We start from the raw sequence: 24,411 nt of genomic DNA on the forward strand, positions 1-24,411 counted from the left end.
CTGCAGCATGTCATGACGTCATATTTTCACTGTTGGTATCATATAACGTGGTACACTTTCATAGGACAGGGGGTCACTTACTGTTTGCACAAAGGCCGATAGACAAGATCGGCAAGGAGGTTTTTCGAATTATTGCAAGATTAAAACTAACAATCGAATCCCAATTCAACATTACATTTGCAGCTTCTGTAATGTTGTAGAGATAAGAATCTGTTAGATATAAACAGGATCAAATCACTCAAGTTCTAATTCACTCAACTACATCGTAAACAAAACAACATTGCCCGTTGAAATGGTCATGTGATACAACCATGTGCTACTACGGTCAGGTGACCTGACGTCACGATGCTTTGAATTTGAAGATTTTCTTTAATAGATTTTCAAGAATTGTTCAATTGGGTAATTATTCCTACTCACGAATGCTATGAACTAGTTTTTTGGTAATTTTTATAAATGTTTTGTTCCTTCCATCGACAGGGAAAAACAGAGCCTCGAGACAACTGACAATAAGTACAAAAATAGGCGAAGAAGAGAGAAATTATAGGTAAAAATTAATTGTGATTTTCTATTCCTATATGTACCTTTGTTTTGATTAATAAAGGGGAGAAAAAACTTCTAGGGTGCAGAAACAGGAAGTCGAGTGACGTCAGCAAGCGTGAGATAAGCTGACTGAACTCTGTGTGCTGCGCAGTTTTACTATATAATATATATAAACACATATTTATAAATCTTTTGAAATATGTTGTTTTGGAGTTACTTGTACCCAGAGATATATCTAGCGTATTCAAGTGAAGATGAAAGGTCAAAGGTCAAATAGGCACACTGTTAAATTGCCAGTTAGGCTAATTTCCAGTGTACTCCTCAAATCTGCACTTTTTATCTCCGAAGTTAAGTTTTTAATTAATTGTGCTGGCGAATTATCAGATTTGGTGACCGTTCAGTCACTAGCTGATGTTGGACGCCTGTTTTATGGTACCTGACGATTGTGCCATTGTGTACCAACGAGTTTTTGCGAAATATCAACGCCCCTTCCTTTCCCATCCCCTATGTTATAAAAAGCAATATAAGGAGGATAGTCAAATATGTCTTAGATGCCACTCTTTACTGAATGATATCTTTGAGTGTACAACTAGACTTGGAACACAACTAGATAAAAGATTGTGATTGTTAAGAGGTAGTCAACTCGATTGTGTAGCATTGCTAGTTTAATGATTTCTAAGGCTGCAGAGATGCTGTTTTAATGGCATCAGTGCAAAACTAGATTCCTTCAGTACTATTTTTGTGACTTATTTTCAATGAGTTTAGGAGCTGTGTTGATAGAGATAAAATTCCTGTTGATGGTTTTAAGACTCCCAGTGAGTAGTAGAATTAAGTGTTAAGTCATGTACAAAGCTTTATGTTACAGAACTAAAGTGATTTTATGGTTATCCGGAGGGCAAAATCCATAGGTCATCAGCAGGCCCAATTCATTGGTCATCAGCGGGCCAATGTACTTGGTTCTCAGGCAATGAAATTCTCCCATATATGCTTGAAAAAAATCAGGTGTTAGCAAAAGTCCAAAAGTATTATGAAGTCTACAAGAGATCTACATGCATAGTTGACCCAAATGTTAGATTCCATCATAGGTAGCCCAAACGGTATTGGCAGTAAAAAAAAACATTATTTTCCCCATACTCAAACCTCATGGGAACGATGAAATTCGTTCAAGTTGACATAGGGCTCAGGTTTTGGGAATTAAATTGTATCCAGTTTTCACCGCCGTTTTTAGCCTGATTTAATGTAAGATAATTATTCCATATTTTCCTCCGTATGTTCTTAATTGCCTAGATTCCACTGAAGAAGCATCAAATTCAGTGGGTCTAAAATATGTTTTAATTGTTATTTCTCTCTGAATCTTTAAGTTTTAGCAAGCTGATGTCTGTTGTTTGACATCTAATTTTTCCCCTTTGACCTTTGAAATCTCCCCTTTGACCTTTGAACTTTCTCATTTGACCTTTTAAATATCCTCTTTGGCCTTTTCTTCTTGGTTCTGCCCTTTCGCTTCATTGCCTTTCCCTATCTGTAATCCTTTTAGTATATCAATTCTGTTATATAATCAAGCTTAGTATGAAACGATCGTAAATTTCTGTAAATAAATGATGCAAATACTGAACAAAGAGTTGTTGTAGAGTCGCAAACTCGAAGTGTTCCTTTATCTCTTTTGTTACAGCAAGGACATTATGAAATTGCGAATTGTTTGGTTTCAGTCTTCTGCGTTATTGACAGACGCAGTGGCGGCTTAACCATCACTATCAGTCAACAATTGGCCAGTCAGCGAGCATGATATCAACTTTAGTTTTTGTCGATTACCTTGAAGGTAATGTGTCCATATAAAAGGACTGCGTATACCCAACCTGTCAAGCTACCTATCAAAATAACAGTTTTGGTAGTATTCTTGCGATGCAAAACTGCTCACATGAGAAGCTAACCTCGCAGCAGGATAAATAAACAGAACGACCGTAATGACTGGGGCGATGACAACAAAAATCACATGTTTCTAAAAACCCCCGCAGAGTCGCTTGCTATAGCTGGACACATTACCTTTAAAGTCACAAATAGGAAGGAAACCTTGATCTAACAGCAGAGGAAACCTAGGCGAGCAGAAAATGCCTCTGTTCGGTTTAACCAAGTCGAGCTCACTTTGAAAATCGCCTGATTTTTACTAGCCTCGGTTTCACGGTTGATTCCGTCACACGACCATGCAATTCAGTTAGCTCAAATTTCATAATGTTCTTAAATTAATTTTCTTTGTTATTCGCGTCGAAACTTTTGCAAAGTTTTAGACTATTTCAATAATACAAACTTGTTACTCGCAATGTGTTTGTAAGCAGGTGAACTATTTTATTACTGATTTTAGCGATAATTAGCGATATTGATAAAACTAGCTTTCATATTGATTTGCAATATTTTGCGGGATGATTTTTAACACTTATATACTGTTTCCTTAAGTAAATCAGTCGTTTACGCGTATGTTGTGAAACCTGTTAGCGAAGAAGACGTCATAAATTATGTGCGCATCAGTAAAGCTTTGAAGCGTCATTGTGACGTCATAATGATGTCATCATGATGTCATCGTGACGTCATCATGACGTCCTCATGACGTCATGACTATACCTGATCAAAAAACTACCTAAACACCATTTCAGATGATTTAAATATAAAATCAGTTTTGCAAAAAAGCAGAGTTTATACCTAAGTGACATTCGCAATTCCCGTTTTCCCGACACACATTTACTGACTCTTCTTCGACCGATTTTTTAACATTGAATGATCAAATAGGTTCGAAACACTGGTTTTAAAAAGACTGGATCGAGCCTATATTTTGACAAGAATGTTGTCTTTTGAGAGAAGAGCCAATCTGAGGAGAGAGCCTTCACTATCACTCCTAGCAATGTTTTCAGCTGGATCAATCCTTTGTCAAAAACCAAAAAACATTGCCTCTCACCTACATATATCATTCAAGCAATTTAGGCCCTTTTTCTTTTGAAATCGAGGAGACATCAAACTTTGGTGTTTGAAGACAATAAGAAACTCGATCCAGTCTTTTTTCGATCGGTGGTTAGAAATCATTTTCTTCTAATGTCTTTGGCTGCAGCTTTGCAAATTTGCTGTTGTTGTTGTTGTTATTGTGTTGTTGTTGTTGATAATGTTGTTGTTGTTGTTGATAATGTTGTTGTTGTTGTTGTCGTTGTTGCTAGGGAGCCATCCTAATCTCAAGTTTTGCTAGTAAAGATCAGTCATAAATGTTGGCATGAAATGTTATTAAGAAGTGCAAGGGGATTTACTTCCGTAGGTTTTTGACAACCTTTCAGCGTTCTAGAGTTCAGTGCCCACTAAAAAGAAACCTATTTCTTCAAACCCATTCGTACACCGCTGTAACTCGCAACAAATGTACAGATGTGTGAAAACCCCTTAAATTAAAGTAAAAAAACCATATTGTTATGCATTGATCTTCAGAAATCAAATAGGAGACTATTTTTCGCGCGCATATACTAGATCTCGGATTATGAACCAGGTTCAGAATGCACTAATCGGGATTACTGTCAGATTCCGCGTTTTTGGTTTGAGTGATTATCTCAGACAAACTCATTTCATTTATGTTTTTCTGACAAACCAAGCCGCAGGACTGCATGGAATGATTTTAAATATCTTAATTTCGCTTGGCTGTCTGGTGTATTACCGCTTAATCTGGTTCAAGGATAAGACATGTTTGGGTTAGACTATGAAAGGATCAGGTATCTAGTAGATTGTGAGAGATTATCCGGATTGGTAATGTAGCCGCCTATCTTACTGTTTGATGTCGCAAAGAATAATCCCAAGCAAAATTGATCCATAAGTTGTAGTGTTCTGTCTAGTAAACTCAGACCGGTGATTAGTTTCAGTTAATCTGCAACAGCTATTTAAGAGAGAATCTAAGATAATCCAGATTTGTAATGAGGAATCTGTTAAGCATCTGAAATAATCCAGACTATGAGAAGTCTGGTAGGCCCCTGCGGATTTGTCATTTTTTAAATTCATGTTAACGAAGCCTCTAAAACGCCAAATTTTTGTTTTTTACATCTGTTTTTAAAGTTGCTCACGTCTTCTGAACCTGGTTGATATCCTCTTGAAACAGCCTCCGTATGAATTTTGAATACCCTCGTTTCATTTGTCCGCGAAGCTTTGAAGTATAGAAAAGATTTGAGACGGGCCTAATCCTTGTGGTAATTTATTTCTGTAACATTGTCCAACTTTGAAACGTTGCTTTGTTTATCTTTGCTTTTATCGAGTTGAATTTCTGTTGTACTTTGACATGTAATCTTGATTTCTGATAAATCAAACTTCTTTGTTCACCTTTGACCTTTTGATGTGTTGACCTTTGATCTTCGATATTTAACGCATCAGTGTTTGGAATCAGACTAACTTTGTTGAGTTTCCATAGCAACACCCTTACTAAAGCCCAGGGAGGTAGGAAGAGAGGGCAAGGGAGCCTGGGCCCCCCGATATTCTAGGGAGCCCCCAAACTAAAACCGTACCGAGTTTGAAAATGTGCACATGTTGCCTTTTGACCCTTTCTCAAATGACTTATTGGTTTTTACATCTTGTGCATTACCTCTGTACGTTTTTTCTAATACAGTCATTTCTATATGTTGGTAAATAGAATTTTACCCCCCCCCCCTCCCCCAAATTTCAAAATCCTAAATACCCCTATGCTAAAGCTTATGATGCATCTTATTCGTTGAACCTCCATTAAAGGTAATGTGTCCATATAAAAGGACTGCGTACTCAACTTTTCAAGCCACCCATCAAAATAACGGTTTGCGATTGGTTAGTATTCTCGCAATGCTAAACTGTTCACATGAAAAGCTAACCTCGCAGCAGGATAAATAAACAGAACGACCGTAATGACTGGGGCGATGACAACAAAAATCGCATGTTTCTAAAACCCCCCGCAGAGTAGCTTGCTTCAGCTGGACACATTACCTTTAACTGGCAAAATTAAACAACGGACACCTTTCACCGATCGACAGGTATTTTGGTTCCAAATGGTCATAACGCTCTCCCGTGAACCTCTGTACAAAGGATAACTCTATACAAGTGAGAGTTACAATGATCTAAACTTTCCCGCCCATTGTATGTTCTGTGCACAAAAATTTGTTCTCAAATATATTTTGCGCCAAAGGACCAAGTATATTGCTGTGATAACTATCTTGGCACTTTTTGTGCCAAATCGTCTAATTTGCTTCAAGATTCGGTCCTCTGTTTAACCCTACATCAACCGAGTCAAGTATTAAAAGGCATCGAGTCATGATAAAATGGATTGGGTATACCCTAAGTGCCAAAATCCGCTGAGTCATGATTTTCATGCCTGCGATGCTATTGGTTGATCTGAAACTGGTCAACAACGGATGCAAATATCACATGAAACAGCAGCGATCACGCCGAAACCAAATGAAAAGGCCTATTTACCATGACTCAATGCCTTTAATGACAGTCACACTGGTTCAGTGTCCAATCAGAGGCCTTTGATTGGTTAATTGGTTAAGACAGCCTGTATGTAGCCAGCGTATCTGCTGGAATACTCCTCGGAACAATAAAAATGGGTCACAAAAACCTGGTAGATATGCTCACTTTTACCTTTGATAAGACCAAATAATCTACCTGAAAAAAAAATTTGAATTAAATTACAATACAATATAAATTGTAATATTTTTGGCTGCCGAGAAAATTCGAGCAAAGTTATTTCGTAAGCGGGTTTATTTGGAAGTGACTCTGAAGTTATGCAGTACATTTCAATTGAGGATAAGTAAAAAGTCTTATGCCATTTAGTTCTTGAAAAAGTTTAGAAAGTCGGTATTGACAATGGCGGCGCCAGCCATTAGGCTCTGGGGGAGGGGGGATCAAGCAAATAATTGTAAGCCACGCCATTTTCACCACCAGATAAAGCGCTTTTACCAATAAGGAACGCCAATTTTCCCTGAAGGAAATGCCCATGATTAACTTTTGGTTTCGTTAAGGCTGTTTGAATATCATATGATTACGTCAGAAACAAAAATAATGATCACAAAAACCACGCTGTCAAAATATTACCCCTCCCCTAACATTTTCTCATTGAATTAAGACGAGATGCAAAATTGATCCTGCCGAGAACAAAGGGGGCGTGTTTAAGCCCCCCCCCCCCCCCCTCCGTGGTGCCACTACTGTTTATGGATTTTCTTATCTTTCAAGTAACGCAATAATTTAACAGAGAACTTCCCTATCAATCTTCGGATACCGAAGCAGTGGGAGAGGAGATAGGGGGGGGGCTATAGCCAGCTCACAATTTGGCTGAATTATGATATTCAGGTAGTGACATCAAAAATAACGGGGGAATAACCACAATAAAAGTTTGCTAATTTGTCTAGTCCTCCTCCAAAGTGGATGAGCCATCCTGTATTTGCCGACAAGTTTGGAAATTTGCCAACCATGCACCCCTAGATGGCAAAAAACTCCTTGTTTTTGCAATGGAATTATTCTTCAAGGAGGGTGTCACATCCCACGGACCCCCTCGAGCGACGGACCTTTTGTCAACCAAAAAGCCCAAATATTGTACATATGAACATATTTGCAAAGATACAACTTGTGTGCATACACTAAACTCGTCTTTTGGAGTTTTTTCAAAGGTTTTCCAGGAAATGATTGTCTTCCTGAGTATAGAAAGACGTGATATCGTGTTTGACGAGAAAATTTTTTAGGTAGGGCGAAGCTCTTACAGTAGCATTGCAACCGAGAGGAAAACCCCACCAAGAGCGTATGATTACATTCTTGTTTATGTAAGAACAATTTTATAAGAACACAAGCCTCAAAATTACTTAAAAGTTAAGAAAAATCAAGAACAAGCTTAGGCTGAGGTACTGTAAAATACAATTTTGAACAACGTTTTATCTCAAAACGAGGATCTTTAGTCATAAATGGGTGTTTCTTCGGTGAATATTCAAACTTGTCGGCAAATGAAGGTTGTCTCCCTCACTTTTTTGCCAAATGAGGCCTGAACACCACCTTAGAGCGAAGAAGCTAGCAATAGCACTGCTTACACACTCTTAATTTAAGAACAAATTAAGAAAAATCCAGCCTCAGATGTTCGAAAAAATTAAGAACAGTCAGCCTGAACTTGAATTTTCTGGCTCTTATATAAAGAAAGTTGTGTACTTTTGATCCAAAATTTTGTAGTGTAGTGTTCATGTCGAAGAATTTTGCATACACTGTACTGTGCCAAGGTTGATAATGTTCCTAGCTTGACCATTTCCAGGAGAATTACTTTTTGCTGATAAAGGTTTATGATAACACGAGTATAGTTACCATTTTGTGAGCACACGTCTATGTGTTATTAAAAAGACAAAGAAATTGTAGATGTAAAGAAATTTAAATGGTTTTGAAATAAGCAACCATTTTGCAGCATTCTAAAGCTTTCCGTCTGAAAATGTTTATAAAATATCTGCTTTTTAGAAAACAAATGAATAGTGGATTTGGAAAATATAACGGCACATTTTCACAGCATTGGCAGATCAATTACACTCTTTTTTTTATAAGAACCAGTAAATTTTAAGTTCAGGCTGACTGTTCTTAATTTTTTCGAAAATCTGAGGCTGGATTGTTCTTAATTTGTTCTTAAATTAAGAGGGTGTAAGCAGTGCTATTGCTAGCTTCTTCGCTCTAAGGAGGTGTTTAGGCCTCATTTGCCAACAAAGTGAGTGAGACAGCCTTAATTTGCTGACAAATTTGAATATTCACCGAAAAAGCACCCACACATCACAAAAAATCCTCGATTTTGAGAAAAAACGTTGTTCAAATTGCAGTTTGCAGAAGCTCAGCCTCAGCTTGTTCTTAATTTGTTCTTAACTTTTGACCAGTTTTGAGGCTCGCGTTCTTATAAAATTGTTCTTATAAAAAAGAGTATAACTCGTTTCTCGTCTTTATTTGTATGGCATTGTTATGTAGTTGTGATGCAAAAAGGTGCTAGGGGTGTGTGGTGTAATTACCCCTATTTTTTTGCATACATGTGCAAACATAATTCTTCTTACATTTGACAAAAACCCACTGGGTAATATGTTTTCGATTCTTCTCAAGAGAAATTCCCTGGGCGTATTGCACTGGCCTGGGGCAAAAAGGGTTGTTCTAAATTGGTCACGCCCATAACCCTCCTACCCTTCAGTTGCTGGCTCCGCCGCTGTTCTAAGGTTCGTTGTAAACTTAATCCAGACACGTGATACGAGCAGTGAAGCAATTTATTGGTGAAAACTTGAGAAATAAACCATACTTAGAATCTGAGAGCTTCATTTTATTTAATGACGCTGTGACCTTATCTTGCCAATGCCAAATTTACGATCCACTTTTAATCAGGGGTATGGCGCACAGGCTACAGGGAGAGGAAAAGGGGTTCTCCCGGGTAAGGTATTTCATGTTGTGGCAGACAGGGCCTCCGACGGAGAGGGGCCAGGGGGACCTTGGCCCCCCCCCACTTTTTTGCAAAACAATAGAGTTTTTTGAAAATCTTTTGTTATGGGTGTTAAATTTTCCCTTGGCCCCCCCCCACTTTTCAACCTTTGTCGGAGCCCATGGCAGATGGAGGGGCAAGTCCAATGGTCAATTGGTCATCCCAGATATGTTAGACTGTGAGAAAAATTAACCATAACATCCAGCGAGTTTCTTCGCCCAGCATTTGAAACTATTTGCTCTGATGAAACACTGAAAAATTTACAACACATTACTACAATCTATAGAAAAATAAGGATGCCACAGAAGGCATGAATCTTCACAACAACCCTGTGGGCATTCACAATTATCTGCAAGTCTATTCCAAAAATGATGCTAGGCGAAACATCTAGAGTCCCTCCCTCTCAGGCGAGACACCCAGGGTCCCTTCTTTTTAGGTGAACCACCCAGGGTCCCTCCCTCACAGGTGGAACACACAGGGTCCCTGCCTTTCAGGTGAACCACCAAGGGTTTTTCCCCCAGACGAAACACCCAGGGTGCCTCCCTCTCAGACGAGACACCCAGGGTCTCTTCCTCTCAGGCGAATCACCCAGGGTCCCTCCCTCACAGGTGAAACACACAGGGTCCCTTCCTTTCAGGTGAACCACCCAGGGTTCCTCCCCCTATACGAAACACCTAGGGTCCCTCCCTGGTAGGGAGGGTAAATTTTTGCCAGGTGAGACACCCAGAAGGGTTTTGCATGTTTATATACACCCAGCTACTTTTTTGAATAGGCTTTGATAACGGAAACTAAAGCAAAGAAAAATGATGGAATATTACTTGATTTGTAACTAACTTTTTTGTTTTTTTTTCGACTTAAATCTCATTTCCAGTGGGTTGGCCATCATCGATTTGGGTTGTCCCTACTTATCATTTGTAAACATTGCGCTGCGTTGGAGCATATTTATTTCCGCGAAATAAAAGAGGCGTGGCAGGTGTTGTACAATGGAACAAATTCAAACAATGGATTTTGTGAGTCAGTTAAAACGTGCCTTGATAAAGAAGGGATTTGTAATCGATTTGTCTCAGATTTACGTAGATCACGGGGAATTATACAAAGACACTTGTGAATCGAACCAGGAAAACGAAGATCAGTGCTATAAAAAGTGGTATCATTTGAAGTTAAACAGAACTGGACGAAAGGACTTAGGCCAACTTCCGTCAAGAAGCGTGGCTGACCTTAATTAACACTTGAAAACCAAACAAAGTGTTAATAACTAATTGGATAGGTTTTATCGTAGTTTGATTGTTCACTGTCTGGTTCTTTTGTGCTTTTCGAGGGCTGGTTGTTGAGAAACAAGAATCGGTTTGTGTACACAACATCGGGTAGATGTGTCTGTGAATTCTGGAAGCACAGTCGGGAATATTCTAAGCCAGGGAATCGAAGTGAGTATGTTTTTAATCTCTAGTAACTCAGCACATTTGATTTATAGTCTGTGAATTAAAATTATAATCTGTAGTTTGCCGCCAAAAATTATTGATATCAGAAACTGACAGTTTGGCCTAAAATTTAAAGAAAATTATCAACTGAAAAGCTTGTTTTACTGAATAAATTTTCAAAGATTGCACCTGTTAATAAATATTGGTGTAATCTGGAAGATTGTATCGCAAACCAAATCGTTGGATGGAGATAAAACTATTTAAAACAATGCAAATTTTTGATAATACCGCAAGGATAGAAATTTTCTGGTATGGTTCACCGCACCGCTAAAGAGTTATCATCACACAGCTCAGTTCATTTCTTTTTAATTCCGTTTCTTTCACTCTAATATTAAACAATTTACACCAGAAGAAACTATAGATTTATAATAAATAACACAATGATACACATAAAGAGTGAAAGAAACGACATTAAAGGATTTGTATCACCCAGTTATTTGCTAGCAGTTTCGCAATTTAAATCTTTTAAAGGCTTGAATATAAAATCGTTTCGTTAACACGGATGTTGTTTATTTTCTCAACATTTCGTCAGAGAGCAGAAATAGGTTTATTCCCGCGCCATATTTCCAAACATGTAATAATTTGCCTCATCTAAGAAGTTGACAAAAAACTAATCAATAAAGATTGATTCAAAACTCAACCAAAAGTTTTTTCCAAACACTTTCACCTTTAGAATTGTTTTTAACTTTGAGTCCAATTTACATGTTTTGAAATTCATTGTCCACAAATATCATTTATGCCCAGTTTTCGGATATCACGAGATTTAATTATCGCATTTTGACCTTGATCAATCAAATTTTACGTAAAAGGAAACCCTTTTATTCAGGACTTGAATAAAATATTTACACGCCTTTCCGACAACCTATTGTAAAATTCTAAATTTGTTATCACGCCAAAGTTTTATTCTGTGATAAGCAAAGGTGATAATGGCGCCTTGCAAACAATCGCTTTAACTTTGTATTTAAGAGGAAACGGGTAGTGTGAGATTACAAACAGACATTGGGCAGGTTTTAAAAAGAAATTTGAATACAGCACCATCTAGGATTGTTTGTATTCTCCTCATCATGTAGTGTTTCTCACCTAATGAGTGTTGATCATTGAGGCTTCAAAATGGCAATTCAAGGTATTTTAGATAAACACTGGCGAACAGCTATACACAGGGGCGTAGCGTGCGGGGGGGGGTGTGGGGGTGTACACCCTCCAACTTTCAGAGAACTCGTCGGTAGAATTAGATTTATAAAAAAATATTTATGTAACAAAAGAATTTCTGTCGGTAAAATATGGTTTTGCATCTCTTACAAGCGAGAATGGTCACGCGACGCCACTGGCTACAATGTGTTTTTAACCAAAACGTTGATTAGTTTATATAACCGATTCTAGAGTGGGGGGGGGGGGGCAAACAGGGGGTTACCTATTTAATACCTAAAAGGGGGATTTGATACCTATAGTTAGCAAGAAAAGTGTCGGTTGGGGGAGGGGGGGGTGTCATGGCCCTGTATAAATGTGGTAACTCAGCCTTGATTTGTAATCAGTGTTTTAATATAATTTCAAGTTTTGTTGAATTTTGTATATAATTATCATAGATACATTAGTAGAAAAAAATTGTAATTAGGTTAAGGGTTAAGGGATGTCTCTATACATGTACCTAAATAAAAAAAACAAAAAAATAAGAAGCAAGTACTGAGCAATCATAAAGATTAGTAACTTCACTTTTCAGAGCAAAAGAATTAAGAAGCAGTTTGATTTTGAAAAAGTCCAGAACTCTGAAGTATCATAAAAACAATAAACATGAAACAAAGGAGACAAACACATTTCCCTGATCTGAGTACAGTTTTAGAACAGAAGCAAATCTCTTGACGAATATGTCATAATCATTTGAAACAATAGAAGCATTGAAGAGGCTCGTTGTTTGCTGCTCCAAAACCCCTCCTGAGCAAGGTTTTGAAGGGAAATTTCTTAGCATGAACAAATTAATATAGGAACCCAATGTTAGAATCAGTGACACCATGTTTAAGAAACTCTTCAGAAATAATAAGATTTTTGGTGTCAAATAAAAGGTATGAGTAAATGGGTAAAAAGGCATCAGTAATAGAGTGAGGGGGCCCAGGTGGTATCATGTTTTGTGAATGCCAACAGTGATCTATTTTTTGTGATCCATTTTTGGAATGCCTCCTGCTTCTTTGCACTGCATTCCTGGGTAGCCCCTTTATCATTAAGACACAAAATAAGACCACTCTCTACCCAGTTCATTAGCGGATGATAACTGTCAGTGCAAAGGGGGTAGAGACAGAACTTTCTTATCATATCAACAGGAGAAGGGGGCTGGTTACCCTTCCAGTCCTGTTTTTATGTCTTTGTTTGAAACAGTAGACAAGTGCCCCCTTTGCATGTGTATGTGATATTTAAACCAACTCATGATACCATTGTACCATTTTAAAATATCATACCCTGTATTTTTTTTGCACACTCAATCTTCTAGGGTTGTACTTTGTGAGGGAAATAATTAATTAAGTTATCTTCAAAAGTCATGCCTCATAACGCATATGCAGGACAATTTCCTCTAGGGCTTCCACTAGCAGTATCATTTGCTAATGTCCGAGAGATCCTATTTGCTGAACAAGTGGATGAGTAATGTTTCATTTGCCAACAAGTTCAAAAATTTGCTGATGAAACTCCTCTATATTGACAAAAATATCCCTGTTTTGAAATAGAATCTCTAAATCTCTGAATAGAATCATAATATGACCCTCGTATCCCATGTTGAAATTTTGGGAACTTAATATCCTTTTAGTAAAGATATCAACATGGGACTGGAGGAAATAGTGCAAACGTTGTCTTTCTGTGAGCGCAAACTTTATCAACATTGCTTCTTTGATTCAGTCCAGATATTTTTTCTGCACATAATTTACAATACATTTCTGTTCACTATTGTCACGACAAAAAGTTAGAAATTGGCCCATCATTTTCCTTCTATTTTTTCTAAATAACTTTTAACTCTGTTTATTTTAAAGGCAGTGTACCTGTCTATTATAAACATATTATTGGGTTATATTTGGGCAATTGTCACTTTTCACCCATAAGTGCAATCTTTCATTTTGGGCTATCATTCATGAAAAACTTTTTGAAAATTATGCAATTTTTTTCTTATTCAACATGGCTTCATCTTTTCCTCAAGTATCACAGTACAGGGATGAATCATCAGCAGTCAAGCCTCCCAGGGGGTTACTTAGATATTTTTTGGATATGTCCTTTTTAGTACCCAGGTTACTTTTTGAATCTAGAATGTGAGCAAAGGCTATTTCTCTGGGTCAGTCAGCTGTACGATTAATTTGTTGGCTTCATGTATATCTGAACTGTTTTTAGGGTCTCAAATATGAGAGTAATTTTAAAATTAGAGAAGAAATTAAAACTACTTGTATAGGGCCAGAAAAATTGTTTTTAGGGCCAATTTCTATCCTAAAGTTTTTTATTGTTGATGGTTTGTACCCCAGCCTGAACATCCCTTTCATAAATACACATGGGTACCCCCAGTTCAAGTATATAAATGCTAGAGTCATAAAAGATTGGGTTACCCGTGTCCCTAGGGGTTTGCTTTATTCATTAACTGGACTGTGGATTCATCTTATAATAATTGATATAATGGTTCAGACCCCCCTCCCCCCATTCACTAGGATTTGGGAGATTTTCCACCTACCCCCATCTTTTCCAGACTTGAGTTTAAGCAGAATTAGGTTACCAATAACAAGGCTGTGACTTGAAGGGGGTGTGGGGGTGGCAAATAAACGAAGGGGGTGTGAGGGTGGCAAATAAAGGATGGCTCATCAACTTTAGCAAATGAGAGCAGAGCATCACCCCCCCCCCCCCACCTTGAGCACAATAGCCAGTGACGGTCTTGAGTCCGATAACGCGAATTCAGAACAGTTGTCTGTATATCGCGGAGGCCTGCCAGTTTTCATGCAAATAAGTACACCTGTCCATCGTGGGAATGTAGAAAGTCGATTTTATTTCCTGGAATCTGTTCCGAATCACTGACGGATGTCAAATTAGAATCAAGTTGTTGATTTGGAAATCTGACGTAGACAAACGTATCTGATCATCTGAGAAATGTCCAAGATTTTTTAGGTATTACATACTTGCAGTAAAAGATGACAACGGGTAGGCAATCCTCTGCTTCGAACTGAAAAACCCATTTCTTTGTCAGCACTTGGTTACATAGGGTCCGTGTCTCCATTGCCGCCGAGAGGGGGGCAAGGGTGGTAAATTGCCCCAGGGGAGTGTAGGAGCGAAGAAGTGTAGGAGCGGAGTGGCGTAGGAACGGAGGAATATAGGAGCGGAGAAGAATAGGAGCAGAGAAGCGTAGGAGCGGAGAAGCGTAGGAGCAGAGAAGCGTAGGAGCGGAGAAGAGAAGCATAGGAGCAGAGAAGCGTAGGAGGAAAGAGAAGCGTAGGAGCGGGGAAGCATAGTAGCAGAGAAGCGTAGGAGCGGGGGAACGTTTAGCTGCGAACAAGGAAGACTCTGCTACGTGTTTATTGTGGTACTGGTACATAGGGTAAGGTTCCTGTCACTCTGTTCGCTTCCCTGTCCCTATGGCTTGGTTGCTACCATATTCTTAATGACGTCATCGCACGAATGTGCCTCAAGCCTCAGTCTGTTGCTGGGCCTATTTGTGAAATATGGAATCACCGAACGAGTCTATAGTTTGTTATTTGAAAGTAGTTTAGTCTTTGCTGGATTTTGCGTTAATAATGAGTTTTAATACCTTCTTTTGTAAATTAATACCATCTTAAATCATGACATGCCACCGGTATTGAGAATGTGACAATCAATACCTTTTAATACCACATAATTCGATGCTGATGCAATAGAAATCCGCGTTTGCATCAGTGAAGTGCTGGCATTCATATAAGAGGCACTGTCGCATATATCAATGTGTCGGGCTGGGCCATACATAATCTGAAAATCTTGGTCAGGAGATTAGAGTCTAGGGTACACATAGGAGAGGGGGGTGGGGTGTTCCGTGGTTGTCGAAAAAAGTGTGGGAATATAGGTTCCCAAGATAATCGGAAGAAAAGGGATAACTTGAAGTGTGGAACTCTCCTCTGATAACTTAATTATTGTTATTGAGTTATTGAGTTCGTTTACTTCTGCTCTGATGAAGCCCCGTATGCCGGGGCGACATATTAACCATCACTGATTCGTGTGTTTGTTGTTGTTTATTCTCATCGTGTTGCGGTGTTCCTTATACACTACTATTTTATCGATGAAGGGGTGTTTCATCGGAAAATTTTCAGACTTGAATAAAGGGTTGCTCGCCCACCTTTCACTCTTTTTATAAGAACACGAACCACAAAGTTGATCAAAAGTTTAGAATAAACTAAGAACAAGCTGAGACTGAGCTACTGTAAAATGCAATTTAAAACAAATTTTTTACCTTTTCAATGAAAAATTCAATCCCGAAAACAATGGACCTGTAAACTGCAATTTTAAGCAACGTTTAATCTCAAAATCGAGAATTTTTATCAATGTGTGGGTGCTCTTTGGTGAATATTCAAACTTGGTGCCAAATGAGGGCTGCCTCGCTCACTTTGTTAGCAAATGAGGTCTGAACACCTCCCTAGAGCGGAAAAGCTAGCAATTGCGCTGCTTACATCTTATTCATTTAAAAACAAATTAAGCAAAATCCAGCCTCAGATTTTCGAAAAAATTAAGAACAGCCAGCCTGAAATTAAATTTACTTGGTTCTTTTAAAAAGATCAATTTGCTTAATTCATTAACTGAACTGTGGATTCATCTTATAATAATTGATATAATGGTTCAGACCCCCCTTCCCCCTCCCCCCATTCACTAGGATTTGGGAGATTCTCCACCTACCCCGTCATTTCCAGACTTGAGTTGAAGCAGAATTAGGTTACCAATAACAAGGCTGTGACTTGAAGGGGGTGTGGGGTGGCAAATGGACCTGAGCTCCCTCCTTAGAACAAGATCTCGTCTGGACGTGTTGGTTACAACTGCCCCAGCCATCGTCACGCCACTGCATGTCTTTCTACATGCTTTTTAATCAATTAAACTCATAAATACGGTAGATTATCATTTCTGGGTACATTTAGTCGATCTGCTTGGTTTAGAAAAGATCGAGGCTTCATCCAATTAGTTTTGACAGCTTAATAACAATCATATACATTTCACAGGCCTAAACATCATGTGTCACTAACCCTTGCACTACAACTCTTTTATCATCGAGATCACAACAACAATTCATGTTATTTTTTCTTAGATTTGTATTTGCGCTAATCCTTCAAACGAGTTCGTTGGATTAGACTAGGATTATACATAGTCGAACAAGCTTCGTTTGCCCATGTCACATTAATCCTTATTGTGTTTGCATTCGCCGATACTGTGCAATGATTTAATCTTGATAAAAAGATATTAGGTTGAATATAGGACGATCGATCGATTCCACGGAATCTTGGAATCCTGGACCTAGATAGAAGGAGCATTGGAATTTGAGATCATGTTCAAGGATTCTATGCCCTGGAAGCTCGGATTTGAAAGATTGTAGAATCGAGAAGACAGATTAGAGAATCAGCTAATCCAAGTAGCATCAAATGAAAGATACTCCCCTAAAATGTACACGCCCAAAGTATAGACAAAGAACAGAAGTTTTTCTTCGCAATCAAGTAATTTATGGAACACAGTACTATCTCCTTTTACATTCCCAGCATTTAAAATTTCTTGATAGTTCCATCCTCCTTTCCTAAGTTGCATTCTCGGAATCCTATAAAAAAACGCTTCGCATATGTTAATTCCAAGTTGACCTGATGGTTAATTCCATGTTTTCTTGGTCCAGGTTTCCCACCTCGTTTGGAATCCATTCCATGAATTACACTCCCATCGATATAGAATTGACCTTCGCTGTAAATCTTTTTAAAAGAACTCACTACCTCGTATACACGAGTAGGAGCAGACAGTGAAAATTGTTTCTCTTGAAGTTTTGTAGGAGTAAATTCATGACTCGGTAAGTCCAGGTTTTATTCAACTGTACCGTCAAGTGAATAAGGTGTTTATGTCTAAAAACATTGTTCATCCTCAATAGATTTGGAATTTTTAAAATTTACAGTTAAACGTTCTGTCATAAAGTGCCCGATGCTGTATAGACAGAGCTGTACACGTATTTGGTGTATAGAACAGAACGGTTCTAAGCTGCTACTCCAATTTTCACGCTTAATGCGATCATCAGGCATTTTGCATGCTTTTTACTAGGCTATTTGTGTACAAAGCATATTGTCCAATGAAAATTACAGTTTACCGGTCTGTCATAAAGTGCTCTATTCTGTATAGGCAGAGCTGTACACGTATTTGGTGTAAAGAACAGGACGGTTCTTAGCTGCTACTCCAAGTTTCACGCTTAAAGCGATCATCATTCAATGGTTGTGAATTTTTTGAGTCATTTCCAACCAATGAATTTGCTCAATCATTTACTTTGATATCAGGAGGTAACTGTTAGTAACCTAGGTTTCCCGTCCGAAACCTATGCTAACCGTTGAAAACATTGAATAAACAATAACCAAAATGGGTATTTACTGCGTTGCTGATTATGTCATTTCCGTCCATCAATTTCATGCAATTTCATTGTTTCTTTTGACGTGAGTTAGCAACTGCTAGTAACATGAGTTTTTCATTGAAACCTGTGTTAACAGTCGACTTAAATGTTAATTTACTTCTAACTAACTCGGCCGAAAATTTCATCTGTACTGTGTTCCATCCAAATAAAACGTTTTTGTCACTTTTTTGTTCCAGGAGACAGGTTTACCCTTGTAACTGGGGAGGCGGATTTCTGTCATCTATAGCACTCTGAATTTACCAAAACGCCGCTGAGCTGCTCCTCCGCTTTCATTTCTACATTTTCTCACGCCATTACAGTGTTATTTCCCTACTAAGTTTCACTCTATCCCCGGATTGTCTTGTCCCTGTCATTTTTTCCCTCCTTAACTCTCATCAGCCTTATTTAACCACTGATCTATAAAAAAGACTGGATCGAGCTTCGGTTGTGACAGAGTGTTGACAAGATAATAGGAATCAACTCTCCTCAGCCCTCCTTAACTCTCCGCTGCCCTCCTTTTCTCTTCTCAGCCCTCCTCAACTCTCTTCACTCAGCCCTCCTTAACTCTACTCTCCGCACTCAGCTCTTCTTAACTCTCCTCAGCCCTCCTTTACTCTACCCAACCCTCCTTTACTCTCCTCAGCCCTCCTTAACTCTCCGCTGCCCTCATTTTCTCTTCTCAGCCCTCCTCAACTCTCCGCACTCAGCCCTCCTTTACTCTACCCAACCCTCCTTAACTCTCCTCAGCCCTCCTTAACTCTCCCCAGCCCTCCAGATAGCTCAATTGTCACCGACCCATACCCCTCTCTACTCGGCAAAAATGTTCGCCATCACAGTTGACAATCTAGGGCTACTGCCGCGATCACAAAATAACCACACAAACAGTTTTCTAACAAACACTGTATTCATCCCGAAACTATTGAATCCCGTATGTTAATATTCCAGCGGTTGTCAGTTTACAAACAAGGCTTTTAATAGCGGTTTCTGCTGTTTAAAGATTACTTTGGCGCTAATTTTAATCTTTATTTATTTCGTAGACAGTTAAATTAAAATAGGCCCTCTTTTTGTAGCTCAACACTCCGCCAGAAGAATCATCACGCTTGAAGAAACGTCGAATCACATTTGAAGTCTATTAATATCGAAGAACGGGATGATATTTCATTGCTGAGGCACAGAGGGCTGTTAAAAGTGCCAAAGAAAGCTGTATATTTGCCGATTGAAGAAAGCAAATGTGGAGGAAAATTTAGTAAATATCAGTTTGGTTTCACCATTACAAGGATTTTTAGGCCTTTCTCACCGAACGGAGTTAGTGTCGTCTAGGCTAAAGCCAAAGTTTTCTCCAGTGGTGTCTAGTACAGTATTTGAAATTCTGGATGAGTAAAAAACCGGCCTAAACCTCGACAAGATGTGGTTTATCGTGGTGACCTGCCGGAGTCTCATGTACACGCTAATATCAATCGGCACACTCATGCTAGTTTTTGCTGCCATAGCAACTCCAAAATGGCTGATAGGAAAGGTCGAACGCAGTAAACTGTACGGTAATACAACGTATCGACAATCAGTGGGAATCTACAATCGTTGTACACATGTAAACAATCTTGTTAGCCAAAAGTTAGAACCAAATTGCGGAATTTATGCAACAAGTTTTATGAAGATTGACTCTAAGGCATGGCAAGCCTGTATCGTGTTTCTAGGAATTGCAATAGTGTTGCTTGGTATTGCTGCATTCTTTGCGATTATGGCATTCTGCAAGCAAATTTGTATGGATAAATCAGTGCTAAATCTTGCAGGAGTGTTGCAAGGTTTTGCAGGCAAGTTGTGTGTAGACTTATATCTTTAAAACTAAACTTTATTTGCAATTCATATGATGAGCAAGCCTTTTTACCAACTGAGCCAACTCAGTATTACGCATGACGTCACATGGTTTAACATGACATGACATGACATGACATGACATGACATGACACGACACGACACGACACGACACGACACGACATGACATGACATACCATGACCTGACTCGTATTTTGTTTTAGATTTCCTCTTCCTCCTGTCCCTTCTTCGCCTTATCTTTTCCAATCTCTGTTCCTTACAGTCTTAGCGACCCCCTCTCTCTCATTCACCTATCGTCCTCTCCCCTTAGACTCCTGTCACTCTTGCGGTGCCTCCGCCCAAATGTTCTCATCGGCCCCTTCCAGTCATCAACTTCTTTAGCCCCTCCCCCCTTTGGTACATTATCCAACCCTGATAACTCTCAATTTTCTCCATTTCAGGTCTCTGTCTGTCAGTTGCACTTATCACTTATCCAGTTGGCTGGACCAGCGCGCGCATTTCGCGCATGTGCCATGGTCCTAACGGTGAGTCACGTGCTTTCCAGATTGGCCAATGCCAGCTTGGTATTAGTTACTATTTTGCAATTGCAAGTTGCGTAGGCGCATTTCTTGGCTGTCTGCTGTCTGGGTTTGCTGACCGTTCAATATTTAGTAGTGACGTTCAAGAGGAGATTCTTGAAGGCAAGCATTTAATTTGTGTTCCTTAATGCTTGCGCTGTTCCTTAATAATTGTAGTGTGAAAATATTAAGCATGGCATAGAAGACAAGTCTCATCACAAAGCCTCTCCCATCGGTGGGAAAGCTTTCTTCGAATTTAAAAAGAGCCCCCTTTCTATTGAATAGCCTTCTTGCCATCGTAGAAACCTTCTTTGCCAAAAAAGAAGCCTCTTCGCCATAGAAGAATGTCCCCTTATTATAGAAGAATACCCCCTTGCAATAAAAGAAAGCCCCCCCCCCCGTCACCGTAGAAGACAATAGACAAAAGCCCCTCTTCAACATAGAAGTGACCCCCCCCCCTCCATCATAGAAGAAAGCCCTTTTGCCATGAAGAACGTACCGATATCTACCTACCCCTGCTAGAACTTCCACGAACGTCCAGTGACATTTTGCGTACCACCAGGTTTACTGGACCAATGATACATTTTGAACCGGGGGTGTCGATGATATAAAATGATCCCGCAGGTCAGATATAATTACACGCCGGACCGGATAAGACCCGCGGGCCTTTAACTTGACACATATGGTTTAAACAGTCTTAAATGTCAAATTGCCTTGAATTTTGTCAAAATTCAGCACAGGTGGCTGGACGTAAGGTAGTATAATTTTGTTTTAATTATTGTTTTCTGTATTACATACAGTAAGGCCCTGCAAATAGGAAACAACCTCGACGAAAGTTCTAGAATTATTATTTTATGAAAATCTTTGGTTTATAAGAAACTTTTTAAGCTGTCAGCCCCCCCCCTCCACTTTTTTGGTAAGCAAGAATATTTCCAAAGAGTTTTGTTTTGAAGCACTAAATTCAAGTTCGACTTGTAGAACTTGGCCCCTCCACCTTAAAAATGTGTGGCGTGGACCCTTCTGAACAGTATTATGTTCCTCACGGTATATTAAAAAAGACCAGTTGTATCATCAAACCATCTTAGATGTTACCATAAAAACGCTTTGATATTTTCTCTAGGAGTTTTCTTATTGAGTTCAGCATGAAAAGCATAATAACAGCGTTGCGCTAAAATTTGTAATTTTCAAAGCCCTCTGGTTGATTAACATCATCATCGGTACCACGCCCTTTCTATTGTAGATTACGTTACCAGGTCTATATTTACTTTTAGCCCAACTTTTAGCCCAAAGCAAAAAAGGCCGAGATATTGGAAAATTTCACGGCTAAGTAGAAAATAAGAGTTTCTTGTTTGCAGGGCCTGATTGCATTGCGTAATCGGCCCACTGATCTGAAAGAAAAGACTGGATCGAGCAACTTATTACTGTCCTACATCAGCACGATGAAGCTAATCGAGCCTCTCCATCTTGAGACCTCTCGTGCCTAAAGCTTCGAGCTGCCATTTGTTAAAACGGAGCACACACAGAGCTGCGCCTTAAATTGTGCATTAACCATTAAATTCTAAAATATCCTAAGATACAACAGGCCTAGGAAAATAAGTGAACAGTGAATTCTTTGTTACATCAGCTTAGTACTATGGCAAAAATGCTTAACGTCACTTTCAACAATTACTTTAAATTTTGCTATGAAGAAGCAAGTTGAACTGAAACCAACATGATTGCTCTCTAGTCTCATACAACACGGCGAGGTCTCAAGATGAACGCTGCAATGTGGAATCAACGCTGGGCTGGAGAAGCTCGATCCAGTCTTTTTTGAGATCAGTGAATCGGCCTCTTGTTGTCATTGAAGCTTGGAGTGTTATCTTAGAAAAATTGTTTTACAGTTAAAGGCATTGAGTCATGATAAAAGTAGGGGGCTTGTAGACTTCATAGAAATGGTAGACTTACTCTACAAGCCTCTGTTTCGCTACAGCCTCACTTGACGGACGCTTCAACAGAGTAACGAAACAGAGGCTTCTTGAGTAAGTCTAGGGGGTATGCCCAAGTACACCTAGCCATGATTTTCGTCGTATTGTAATACTTTTGATGGACCTATGTCTGATCACGTGAAGTTACCTCATCATGTAGAACGACGTCGAAAGTAAATCGAGGACGCCTTTTTACCATGACTGGATGTAAATAGTTTTCAACTCGCAATCTTCGTTTCTTTTATCCGTCTAATTAAGCTTAGGCCCAAATGTTGTTGTTTTGTGCTCTGATGAAGCCCCGTATGCCGGGGCGAAATGTTAGCTACTTTTGATTTACATGTGTTCTTTGTTGTTTATTCTCGGCACGTTGTCGTGTTCCTTAGTTTCTACAAGGATTCTATCGACGGTTCCTTTGTATTGTTTTCTTGTTTTCTTTAGATTTCAAGCAATATAACGTTACAATTATGTTCTAACGAGACATGTTTCTCCGCTGATACACACTGTACATAATCATAAACTCTTTGATAACAGAATAGTCAAAAGGAATAGCCAGTATTGCCACAAGCATTGATCCTTGTGTAACAGCATTACTTTTGGCCCTACAAACATTGCCCAAAGTTCTTGAGCAGAAGTGGTAAACATTGCCGAAAGCCCTCTGTTTCTGTTTGTATAATCGCGCCTAGCTTTGTTTTTCCCACGACTGGTTTTCGTGTGTATGTTAAGTTTGTGATCACGTGAGGTGTTGTTGTTGTAGCTTAAACAATGGTAGGTGACGTAGATTAGTGATGCTAACATGGTCAGCGGTCGACGATGCCATCCACGTAGACTTGAGAAGAGTACAAGGGCGTGATGGATCACTCTCCTACATTTATCATCAAACTTGATTCAAAATGTCACAAAGCTATTTGGTTTTTACGTTATTTTCTCTTTTTTTTCTAAAGAGTGTTACTCAAACTTAAAGCATGCATTTAAAGTCTCCTTTGCATCTCTGCTTGGCATTTTTGAAGAGCTATTGTTTCATTTTCCACCTCAACAAAAACACTAGAAGTCCTTCCTTGGGTGAAAATGCCCTAGCTAGGCCATTCCTGGTGCTTCTGCCACTATGCCTTGAGCTGCGTCGTGTTTAGTCACTTGTGTACTTTATAATGCTTATAAGCATCTGATTGGTCAATTCAAGGAACAGACAGCCAATAAGATAACAGATTGTGCAATGATCCAGGCATAGTCACTATCAAATCAATCCGATTGGTCAAAACAAATCGGTCATCAACCTACGACTGAGACTGGCCGTGTGATTAAGCCAATTGCAATAGTGTTTATTTTGTCAATGTTTTCAAGGACACAAAGCTATTTCAACCCAAGCGATGACATCGAACTTTTTCTTTGACATAGGCGTGACCTGGTCGAAACATTCACAGAGCATTTCATTGTGCATTCGAATTTTGAAATGATAAAATTTATCAGAATGATGAAACCTTGAAGTGACAAGAACAATTATAGATTTCTGAATTTATCCGGCGTTAGTGGACCATGTTGATGCATACTTCTCTTCATTCGTGTTTTCGCTAGAGCTTTTACACGAAAAAAGCTCCGAATAATTTATTCTAGTGAAATGGTATTAATTAGAATAATTTACTCTTCACAAATAATAAGTTACCTAATTTATGCAATGTATTTAATATTAGATGTTGACGTTTCCTCGAACTGCATCTGGTGATGTTTTATTGATAGATCGTAGTTATGAAATAGTTGTCTGAAATTTAAAAGATAAAAATACTAGTTGTGATTTTGTCTCTTTTTGCCCAGAAATTAAAGTAGGTTCTACAAAAGCTTTCAAGTTGTAAAGCCATTTATAGGTTCTTCGATTTTCGAATTTGTAAAGTATGTTTCACAAGGGTGTGTTCTTGGCCCTGTTTTGTTTAAAAATAGTATTTAATCGTAGATACTCTAAAGTGTTTGGGATTACTACGTCATTCGTTTTTGGAAG

General features: G+C 38.9%; 2 protein-coding genes across 3 annotated transcripts in view; both read left to right on the forward strand.

Annotated features, from left to right (window-relative positions):
• Positions 1-4,871, forward strand: part of LOC135690379 (sodium- and chloride-dependent transporter XTRP3) — a 29,129-nt gene extending 24,258 nt beyond the window's left edge. Inside the window, exon 11 of the mRNA XM_065207916.2 lies at positions 478-4,871. The gene's annotated coding sequence lies outside the window, so the exon portion shown is untranslated. The remainder of the gene's footprint in view (positions 1-477) is intronic.
• Positions 4,872-9,689: 4,818 nt separating this feature from the next.
• On the forward strand, positions 9,690-24,208 carry LOC135690381 (LHFPL tetraspan subfamily member 2a protein). Of its 2 annotated transcripts, none has more exons than XM_065207919.2 (3): positions 9,690-10,416; positions 19,141-19,881; positions 20,344-24,208. In XM_065207919.2, exons 2-3 carry the CDS (start codon positions 19,476-19,478, stop codon positions 20,607-20,609), a joined length of 672 nt encoding a protein of 223 aa, XP_065063991.1. In that variant the 5' UTR covers positions 9,690-10,416; positions 19,141-19,475; the 3' UTR covers positions 20,610-24,208. The 2 variants fall into 2 exon arrangements, with proteins under 2 accessions (XP_065063991.1, XP_065063992.1); XM_065207920.2 differs by lacking the exon at positions 9,690-10,416 and adding an exon at positions 15,758-17,485.
• Positions 24,209-24,411: the final 203 nt, after the last annotated feature.

Source organism: Rhopilema esculentum, chromosome 1 (assembly GCF_057945365.1).
Source record: "Rhopilema esculentum isolate cy_ngs chromosome 1, ASM5794536v1, whole genome shotgun sequence".
Classification (NCBI taxonomy): Eukaryota; Metazoa; Cnidaria; class Scyphozoa; order Rhizostomeae; family Rhizostomatidae; genus Rhopilema; species Rhopilema esculentum.